The sequence below is a fragment of the Primulina tabacum genome, chromosome 10 (assembly GCF_025594145.1).
Source record: "Primulina tabacum isolate GXHZ01 chromosome 10, ASM2559414v2, whole genome shotgun sequence".
In the NCBI taxonomy this organism is placed as follows: domain Eukaryota; kingdom Viridiplantae; phylum Streptophyta; class Magnoliopsida; order Lamiales; family Gesneriaceae; genus Primulina; species Primulina tabacum.
The window spans coordinates 7,534,133-7,546,054 of NC_134559.1; the positions used below are offsets into that span (position 1 = coordinate 7,534,133).

An 11,922-nucleotide genomic window follows, 5' to 3' on the forward strand; every position below is an offset into this window, starting at 1 on the left:
GATAAGAGGCTTAATGTGACAAATAATTGTTAACATTGTGTAATGATTGAATTATAATTATTCATATTGAGTGATGAAGAAATGAGTGACGACAGCGATATAATTGGTAATCGATTAACTTAAACCAATGGAAAATTTGCATTTTTTATGTTTTCAAATTTTAGTTTAATATTGTACGTTTCGATTTTTGGTTTTGTCATTTTGTCATCGGGAGTGCTATCGTGATATATATTGCATACGTCGGTGTCACATCATTGTATATAATGTCATTTCGAAAAAATGACTAAAATTACAAACAAAAAAATAGTGGATTAGTATCGAAATTCAACAATATAGATGATAAAAATACAGGACAAAAATAAAGCTGGTAAGTTAACATTTAGCATATGACGAAGCAATGATACAATGATATATATAATCAATGAGAACCATTAGGAGAAGGTTAGCATGGCCTCACATGCGTAAATGGAAAAATAATTGTAGTTTTTTGGTTAGTTATTATTTTGCAAGAGATTTATTCTCCATATATACCAACTCAAATCAATGTTTAAGTTTGTTATCTTCTTTTTGTCAGGTTTTTAAATAGAGAAAATATCAATTTTAATCATGTAACTTGTCTTATTTTAGGTTTTAGTCATGTAACTCAACAAATAATGTTGGTTTTCATACAATAACTCGAGTTTTTTATTCTTGTTTTAGTCATATTTTTACATGAAACCACTAAATTCATCGAATATGGTTGGCATCAGTTATCTTCTACGTGGTATTTGTGACGAGAATAAAGTTCATATATTAATCACATAAAAATTTTTTTGATCAAAAAAGAGAAAAACAAAGCAAAACAACATTCAAAATGAGATGAAAAATGTTTTTAGTTTTTTTTCGTCTATGTATATTTTAATATTGTAGCATAAACTTTATTCTTGTCATATGAGCCACATAAGATAGCATACGTGTCAAATAAAACAATATTCGGTAGATTTAGCAGTTTCAGGCAAAAAAATGACCAAAACAGGGAAAAACAATTCGAAGTTATTGGATAAAAACCAAACTTTGACAAATTACAAAACTAAAATTCAAAACATGTCAATTTAAAAGACTAAAATAGCAATTTTCACTATAGATTATACTAAAAAACCTAGTTATCTAAGTTTACTTCATTTGTCATATATGAAAAGTGACAATCATGGAACGAAGAACGATGAACTAATTATATATCTAAGCAATAAGTTATTATCATAAATCAAGAATTAATATGAAATCTTTGCTATAGTATCAAGATCATAGTAAAAGAAAACTCAGTTAGAGACTATATATAAAAGCTGAACTCGAAAATGTTCAAAGTCACTATTATGATTATACACTATTAAATTTTCTCAATGTAAATACATTCTAATTAGCTTATATTATACCCAGTGAAACATCTTTTACACAGAGTACTAACTTGTTGGATTATATTTTGGGAAAATTGTGATTTAGTCATATCTGTTTAGCATTTTGTGATTTTAATCCTCTATATTATCTAATTTTAATTTAGACTTGTATCTATCAGTTTTTTTTTTTTTACAATTTTAGTTCTTTCAATGGAAGCGTTGATATTCGAGTTCCATATCAGCGCCATATCAAATTCATGTAGACGTCTTATATATGTCACATCAACATCATGTCGAAAAAATGATTAAAATTGTAAAAATAATAAAGATAGCGGACAAAACAGAAATTTGATAACTCATATAAAATATCAAAATTACAATAAAAACAAACATATATGACTAATATTGTAGTTTTTTTACATTTCATACACGAGCTCCAAATAAATTTTATATGTAACAAGTTAATGTAGTGAATATCCTCGAATAATTAAAGTCGAAAGAGCTTCCTTCTAGTGCATAAATTTTTTAAAGGAATTAATTAACGAGAGTATCCATGACTCATGACATGCACGCCACGCTTATATACGAAAATGTGTTAGGGTGGGTCAAACATTTTATATGATTTTTTTTCCCAAAAAAAAAAAAAAAACCCAATTGCAAGCTGTGTGCCACCATCGGGTATTTAAATTAAAATTAAGAGAAAATTGTATTTGCAAATTACAGCGTTATCTTTCAATTTTTGATAATTTTATTGTTTTTACATAAAAATGATTCATAACAGTGAGTCAAAAAAAATGTTAAAATTACATATAGCGGACTAAGACTAGCTAAAATTTGATAACATGATTAGATAATCAGAATAAGAGAAAAGCAAATATAAATAAACAAAATTACAATTTTTTCTCATTTTTATACACATTTTTTTATTACAACACATGCGAGGAGGATGATCGAACCGAGAGAATTCAGTTAATCTGGCGGGTGAGACCACTGAGCTACAAGCCCGGTCTACATTTTTATTCACATCTTAATATCCAATCTCGTTGTTCTAGCTTTAACACCTCAACATATATTGATAAAATTAATTAAATAATTTGGAGTCAAAAGGGATGAGAAATACTTTATTTATCGAAATATGGAGGGAAAACTTGTAGCACTTGTCCTCCAACCAACCGAATTTGACATTTCCAAGAAACATAAAAAGTCAATGGCATATTTATCACAGACGGCTCACTCACACGCAATTCTAGTTTTTGTTATTGGTTTACTTTCATATTTCAAATATAAGTATTTATATTTGATAGTGATAAAATCAAAAAAATTATCACTGATACATCTCCCTTCAGTTCGAAGGTTTTGAAAATAATTCTTTTGACATGATAATGAAACAGATGTTATAGATTTAAAATTATATAATAAGATCATTTTTATACTTTGTTTTGTTAGTCAATGTATTTCTTGATATTTAATAACCGATCGACGTAGATATCTTCAATATCAATCAATTTTCAACTTATGTTCTATGAATATCTGGCTTACATAAGAAGATCGAGTGTCCGATATGGAGAAACGAGAAAATTTGTAAATATTTTTTGTCATATTAAAACTCTCATGTAATCGTCTCACTCTTCAGTTTTGTAAGAATGGTTCTGACTCGATCAATGAAAATGTATTAATTTCCGGTATATGTATTGACCGGAGACTATTCTCACAGGAGATATGATCTTTTTGCTATTTAAATTTGTTTCTTTTTGTGATTTTGTTATCTATTTTGTAAAGTTGCTATTTTAATGTATCCGTCGTTTTTGGTTTACTCGATAATTTTGGTTTTTTTACACGAGACACTGACATGGCGTGGATTTTTCGTTGTCGTGACACCGATAAATCAATGTTCAGTGTAAGTACTCTTGTGAAAAATAACTAAAGTTGCAAAATAAATTAACAAATTTGTCAAAAAAATTTGAGACTAAAACTCTATGAACTTATGATCTGTTTATATCAACAAGTTGTTTTTGTAGACACACTGATGATGAGATGCATTTTTTTATATATAATTAAAATCTTGCTTATCAATATAAATTCTTACAATTGAATCTCAATTGGAAAACAATTTACAATCTCAATTTGAGACACTGATTGATCTTCAAATAAGAGCCTTTTTCCTGGAAAAAACAAACCTGAAGAAAAACCTAGAAAAAGGCTTCAAAAATGAATAATTCAAAAAAAAAAAAAAACAGAATAAAAAATAAAATCATTTTGAGCAGAATCCATTGTTCCACTTCCTCCCTTTTCTTCTTTCCACAAAATCTTGTATTCTTCTGAGTGCAACATCCAGTGTCTGTTCACTCATATTCGCAAAGCAAACCCTAAACCACCCCGGCTCGGAGCAATGGCAAGAAGATCCCGGAGAAATGTTTAATTTAACTTCATGCAAAATTAAATCCCACAATTCCAATTCTTGTTCCTTCGTATCCTCCTCCAAAAATTGCCTCAAATTCATCCAACAGAACAGTCCGGCATTCCCTTTCAAGCACTCGATACCGGCGTTTTTCAACCCGGAAACGATCATCCCGTGCCTCCTTTTCAACCTTTCTCTATTAGTTTTGACGTAATGTTCCGTGAATTTCTTATCAGAAAGCATTGAGGCCAAAAGCTGTTGAGTTTGTGAGGAAATCAAGGTGAAACTCGACATCCTTCTTGCAGTTAACATCACTTTATCATTGTATGAATATATAGTCCCCACTCGGAACCCTGGAAGCCCTAGATCCTTGGAAAGGCTGTAAACAATGTGAACCCTTTCCGAATCTTTGTAGCTTCTGGATTCAAGAACTTCAGCAATGCTGACAAATTCATCCGAAGAGAACGCCGATCCCGAGTAGATCTCGTCGGACACGAGATGGATGTTCTTACGGGTCACGAACTCAAGAATTTGTTCAAGAATTCGCCGTTTGATTCGTCGCGCCTAAAGGGTTCGATGGATTTGTTATGAGGACTCCTTTGACTTTAATGTTCCTGGATTCAGCTTCGTTGTATGCTGATTCCAAAGCCTCAGGGGTGATTTCGAAATTGTTTGAGCTGTCGCAGGAAACTGGTACTATGTTTACTCCAGTTCTCCACCTCAAGTCTCTGTCAAACCTGTTAATTCAAAGTACCACAGTTAACGATGCATTTGCCAGACAAGATTGTCAGAAATATGAGATTCTCGTGGACTGAATCTTCGTATAAAACACAAATTTCAATGTAATTTTTCCAAAAATATTTCGCCACCAGAACTTATCCTCTCCTTACTTTTTGGATTCCCCTCCCTACTTTTTGGATTAATAATTGAGAATACCCAAAGAATCAAAATTTTATGTCATTAATTTCTCCAAAAAAATTTAAATTATTTTCACCGGATATCAGGTACGGCGACACACGTGGGTATACCGAAAAGGGATGCAAACGAGAGGAGAGCGAAGAAAATCGTCCCATCGATAAAAAAAAATTTCGAGGAAAACGTTCATACCCGGGATAGTATGGAGTAGGAACAAGCAAGGCATCGCCAGGATCAGCCAAAATGAAAGTCAATAACTCATTGGCTGCAGTTGCACCAGCTGTTAGAACAACTCTATCAGGGTTGAATTTGGCTCTTCCCCCTCTTATTTCTTCCATAAAACTTGCCATTGCCTGGATTATTAATTTCACAAATTAAAGGATATATATAATTTTTGTTTTCATCTTACAATATAAATATTTATGCAAAAAAATGAATAATATAATTACCTTTCTGAAAGATTTTAGTCCATGATAATCTTGAAATAGAGCATTTTCTCTGAATCCAGAAGCTTTGCTCCTACCAATAGTTGGTGACTCCTGGTGTGTTTCCAGGTATTGCTCCAACAAATCAAATGAAACCTGTTGTATAAACACAGAAATGAACGATCAAGTACTGCGAAATGAAGTCGTTTGAAATGATTCGACTGCCAAGATAATTCGAAAACTGAGAACTTACTTGATTTTCTGCAAGTCCCATTTGTATAACTCCAGAGGGATTGCATAATTCATCATAAGGGTCTTCATCATACGCTTTCCATCCAGCAAAATATGGTGAATTCTCACCATGAGTTTCTGATTCTGCTACTTTTGATAAACCTGTCTCAATTCCCATGTATAATCAATGTAATTTTTGCAATAAAAAGAGGCTATTTGAAGAAAGAAAATGCAGCCTAAAAGTGAGAACAAGAAAAAAAAAATAAAGGAACAGTTTGTTTTCTTGGATGGAAGCTAGCTTTGGTCCCCTATTTATACAAGAAGTGCTATAAAAATATATATAAAATGGCGCCTTCAAATTACATGGAAATGAATGTAACCATTGGCCATTTTTTCCCTTAATTTATAGAGTAGGTCTCTTGTGAGACGGTCTCACGAATCTTCATCTGTGAAACGAGTCAACCCTACCAATATTCACAATAAAAAGTAATACATTTTCATGTATGATCCAAATAAGGACCCGTCTCACAAAATACGATCCGTGAGACCATCTCACACAAATTTTTGCCTAATTTTGCATGAAAATGTTTTCTGAAAATTTGTTTTAAGAAGTTCATTTTTAAAATACAAATTTTATTCTGTTTGTAAGAAATTTTTTTTTGCTGTCAAATCAATTTACAAAACTGTAAATAAAATGGTCGATGTCAAGTCATACACATATCTTATCTTTAAATCATATGTATATCATTTAAGATTTAAAAATATAGTATTTCGTTAAATTATATTTTCAGACTCGTCCCAAATTTTAAACTTTGATAGTAGATAAATTACAAGTAATCGACACCCGTAAAAAAAAATTTCTAAAGCATTTAAAATCATACCATGATATTTTCTCAGCATAAAAAAAAGAATTGAAGAAAAAAAAGAAGAATCAATGATTGATTGTGTTAAGCTAAGCAAGATGAAACGTCGGAGTTTACAAATATAGTACTTTTTTTTTTTCTCACTGGCGACAACTGTTGGCTTCTGTCATCTCTTCAAAGGCTAACGTTTATATATCTCCCACAAGATCCACAACACCAAAAAAAATATGGTGGTTGAATGGTCCCCGTTTAATTTCCTCCAAAATATCAATCATAAGAAATTTTTCTTTATCTTTATTACATGGTGAAACATTATATTTTTTCGAGGTTTGAATAATTGACTAAAAACTTTTGTGTGTGTGTGTGTATCTATATATATATATATATGTATGTATGTATATATATGGATGGTTGCTAATGGATATAATTAATTAATTATTTTAATTTTTGGTACACTATAAGTTGAGAGTAGGTCTCTTGTGAGACAGTCTCACGAATATTTATCTGTGAGATGGGTCAATCATACCGATATTCACAATAAAAAGTAGACAAAAACTTGTGTGAGATGGTCTCACGGATCGTATTTGTGAGACGTATCTCTTATTTGAATCATCCATGAAAAAATATTACTTTTTATGCTAAGAGTATTACTTTTTATTGTGAATATCGGCAGGATTAACCCGTCTCACAGATTAAGATCCGTGAGACGGTCTCACATGAGACCCACTCTAAAAAGTAATACTCTTAGCATAAAAAAGTAATAATTTTTCATAGATGACCCAAGTAAAAGATCAGTCTCACAAAATATGACTCATGAGACCGTCTCACACAAGTTTTTGCCTAAGATGATATATACCACACATATTATATAAGCTGTTACATTTATCAATCAATACAATGTGTGTACCATGAAATTTTAATTTAGGCACTTATATTATGTCATTATGTCGTATCTCATCAACGCTACATAAAGATCACATTAAAAAATGATTTAAATTATTTTTTTTTAAAAAAATCAAAAGTAGTCAAAATGGCAAAGAAGTGTACGCGACAAAAAAACGAAGTTTTCTTTATTACGAGAGTATAAAACACGTTGATGATAAGTAATACTTGTAAATATCATTATATTGCTCGTGGTGGAGACATGAAAATATATATGGTGACCAAGTCATTGTTGGTAGCTAGACAAGTTTAGACATTTTTTCGGAATGGGATGGTGTTCGCAGTTGATTTATGCTCTTAGAGGATTTTCGTGGAAGAGGTGGGAAATGTAGTTGTCAAATTGGAGTCTCGATTTCATTCCTTAAGTTGGAATTCAGGTCAAGACAGAGAATGTTAGAGTTTGTGACTTGAATTCTTTTGGGTGGTAGCCCTCGTAGTGTGTGGTTTTTTTTTTTTTTTGTTATTTCTCATAAACATGCATACATTGAAATATTGAATAGAGTTTTGGGGGTTGATGATAGAGCCGTCACTTCTTTCTCTATTGTATTTGATTTGAGAAAATTATATTTGTCAAGTAAATTGTATATTTTCTACTTTTTATATGCCTTTTTTTTGTTAATTTACGATGTTAGTCTACTAATTTACATTTTTTCAATCATTTTTCATTAGAGTGCTGACATGTAGTGACGTCAAAATGAGTCAGACCTGTCAGACCAACCCACCTCGTCATGAAAAATTGACCGGTTGTGTTAAGATTTTACTGGCTCTTTTGGAGGCAGGTCTAAACAGGTCAACCCAAACAGACCGTAGGTCAGGGCGAGTTGACTAGCCAGTTTTTAGTAATTTTTTTTTCATTAGTTGTTTTTTTTGAATTTTTGCATAAATACACTCACGTTTTTTTTTTATAAATTTAAAACTAATATTTTATGTGTTTTTAATGTTTTGCATTATTTTTTCATAATTTAATTTTTATTTATGTTATTCACATTATTTTGGTATATGTGATTTTTTAAACGAAATGTTATTCATAGTATGCATAAGTTTTCTTGATGATTGCTTATGATGACCATCATAATTGTATCACTTTTTATAAGTATTATAAAAATGAAACACTAGTGACATAAAAATATGTGATGTGGAGTGCAATTAGGCATTTGCATGTGGAGCTCACAACTGATATGTTATTTTTTTCTTGATGATTGTTTGACGACAAATTTCATCACCACTTATTTTATCCTCGACGATAATAAATTAAATAAAAACTCAATTATAGATGAACTACTTAATCAGTAAATATTGTGAAAATTACAAAATTAATATAGTAAGTTTGTCGGTTTTAAATTTTAATCATATATATATATATATATATATATATATATATATATTACAATAATACCATATTTTAACTATTGATTTTCACTTGCATTAGAATCAACCAACGCTAATATTAAAAAAAATTTGTCTTCATGATGTGGTGTCTGAGTTGGTAGAGTATGCGAATGTTTTGAGTAATGATGAGAGTTTGATTCCCCTTACCAACACCTTATCTGTACAACATGTTAGACATTGTAGCTCAGTACGATTCACCAAGTTAGCATAGTTTGTTGGCTACTACATTTGCTGGGTATTACCCAGTGCACACCAAAATGTAGCTGCTGCAGAAGCCCACGTAATAATAATAAAAAATTAACTTTCCTTTTTGTTGATAACTTATAGTTTGTTTAACATCAAAGTCTCGGGGTTTGGATCAGATCTCGAATTCGAAATCCAATTATAAAAAAACTTCTTCTCCTATTAAAATAAAAAACCTTTACTTTTGAAATTAAATCAAGATCGTAATTGCTGACTTAATCAATATTCTTAATTAGTAGGTGAAGATGGAAGGAGTTGTTGAGTTTCTTACTACCTGACAGAGATGCACTTTGAAAAGATCATTAAGATTCTGATTTTCGAACATAAACAAGACAATCTCAAAGCTACGAGAGGATATCGTGGCCCTACACCCCTCCAATTACAATCTCGAAGAAATACTAATTCAAACATCTTTGAAATAAACTTCATTTGAGTAGGTCTCTTATGAGACGGTCTCACGAATCTTTATCTGTGAGACGGGTCAACCCTACCAATATTCACAATAAAAAGTAATACCCTTAGCATAAAAAGTAATACTTTTTCATTGATGACCCAAATAAGAGATCCTGTCTCACAAAATATGATTCGTCAGATTGTCTCACACAAGTTTTTACCATTTCATTTTATATTATTTATAATTATCATTACATATATAGATATAGATAGATAGATAATATATCATAATTTATATCAACCAAATTGCATAATAACTCAAGAATTCATAAAATTTATGCACATGGATGGTTAGTTGTGTCTTTATGATGATCAAGAATTGATTCAATATCTATTCATCATACAACCATGTTATCTAAAATCGAGTTATTTTAATAACACCTCTTACTCCGATTTTTTATTATATCGCACATACTCCTAGTTTTTGTCCACGAAATAGTCAAATTTCAATTTTAGTTACTACATAAATTTGTTTATTTGCAATATAAGTCATTTCTTTTCCCTAAAACATTGATATGACGTCAGATATTGCTTCATATAAGCACTCTGAAAAAACAAGCACAAAATTGGATTAATTTTTTTAATTGCACTAAAACTAAAATTAAACTAATAACATTATCAAAATCATAATTATGCCAACTTAATTTCCAAAGTTAAAAGTTTATTAAAAAAATTATATAAAAATATAATATTTAATGCACACACAATATGTGCGATGATTCCCAGTTTCAATAATATGTATGTATCCTCTTAGGGGTGTTCAAGCTGGCAGAGTATGTGATCGTTTGACAAATACTCATAAATTCGATTTTCAACAATTTCTCGGGTGAACCTATCACAAATAGTTTGTTCAGTGTTATTTACTCGACTAACATGATTTTACAGAATATTATATTAGCTTGATATTGTTTACCCATATGCATCAAATGATAACGGCGATGAATTCTATCTTCATAATAATAGGTTTGTATCCATAGTTTTGTATATATTCATAATATGTTAAGTTTAACTATGTTGCTTGACCATAAAGAATTAGTTAAATGCACTTTGTTGCATATTAATTAAAATTGAGAGTTCATTTCTTCATCTATATTATATTATTAAGTTTGAAATTTACATTAATTAGCTAGCTAGTATTTATTAGCAAGAGAAAACAGTAAAGAATAAATATGTATAAATTTATGAACTTTCAGTTTCAATTAGTCAAAGATTAAAATAAAAGATTTATCCTTTTAGAATATTGTTAATAAAAAAAAATTAAAATGAAAAAGGGATTGCGCGTGACTGATTACGAGAATTAATTAGGTGATTGATTAGATTCTTAATCATTATACATATGTGGAATCTCATGTATTATGAATTTTCAAGCAATGGGATAGAAAAGCGTATTAGCTTAGTTTATTAATTGCTACTTTTTCGGCATAAAATAATTATATATATATATATATATATATATATGGTGAGTCTGTAAATTAATGTGAGGAAAGACTAAAGAGATAATTTTTTTTTGATATTATTATGACGGGAAGAGATATATCTTAAAAACGAACTTTATTTTCTGAAAAAAATTGTGTGCAACTTTTTATTTTTTGATGGAAAGGAATTATCACTAAGTGGCACTTCTAACATGAAAAATTGCTCATATAAGTTTGAATGTTTTTGGTTTTAGTCGTATAACTCTCATTCATTCAGTAACTTTGATTTTTTTTTTTTCAGTTTTTTTCCTGAAACTGTTAAATTCATCAATATTGTTTATTTGACTTCAATACTCACCTACGGGTACATGTGGGGAAAATAAAACATGTGTTACATATATAAAAATTCATCCAAGAAAAAATAAAGGGAAAGATAAAGCAAAATGACCTATAATACTACAAAATCAGATGAAAAAGTTTGTCATTTTCTTTTATTTTTGTTTATCTATATTGGAACATTTAGTTTTGGTGTTTAATAAAAAGATCACAACTGAATTCGAGCTGAAAATGAAATCGGTACCCTAATTGTTCACTATCCCAAACTGCTATTCAACGTAAAAATCAACCTAGCAAACTGATTATAGACTTCTGATTTAATTTAAATCGACATACCATTACTTTAAACAAAGATTGTTATAATGACATTATCGATCAGTGATTAAGGATCATAACCTAAAGTTATACAACTTTTTGTTTATACCGATCATTGTTAAAGATGAGAGTGATAGTCTCTGTCATAATGTAAGTTATAATGGCTAATCATGATTCGTAGAGAAAAATCGATTAGCTTACAACTGATATATTTTATTATGTGTATATACACATAAGAATATTGTAACTTTAATCATGTATGTTGATTTATTTTGGATTTTAATCGCGTAACTTGTTAAAATTTGATTTTCATATAATAACTCGGATTTTTTTGGCTTTGATCTTATTTTTCGAAGCTACTAAATCTATTATATATTGCTTATTTCATATTGATTCTCTATTACATGGCTCATATGAGATAAAAAGAACTCTGTTACATACATTAAAGTACTTCGTTGTATTTAGAGATTTCGGACAAAGAAAGACCAAAAGTAAAAAAAAAAATCAAAGTTATCAGATGAAATTCAAACTTTGACAAATTGTATAAATAAAATTCAAAACAAAGCAACTTATTGAACTAAAATTGTAATTTTCTTGTACACATAGAGATACTACATACACATT

General features: G+C 29.8%; 1 protein-coding gene across 1 annotated transcript; it reads right to left on the reverse strand.

Annotated features, from left to right (window-relative positions):
• Nucleotides 1–3,444: 3,444 nt before the first annotated feature.
• LOC142505491 (1-aminocyclopropane-1-carboxylate synthase 7-like) lies at nt 3,445–5,614 on the reverse strand. Its single transcript, XM_075618476.1, is given in 5 exon segments — nt 3,445–4,311; nt 4,313–4,508; nt 4,879–5,039; nt 5,136–5,267; nt 5,365–5,614. Coding segments are annotated over 5 exon segments (1,332 nt in total). The 5' UTR covers nt 5,521–5,614; the 3' UTR covers nt 3,445–3,624.
• Between the last annotated feature and the right edge of the window lie 6,308 nt (nt 5,615–11,922).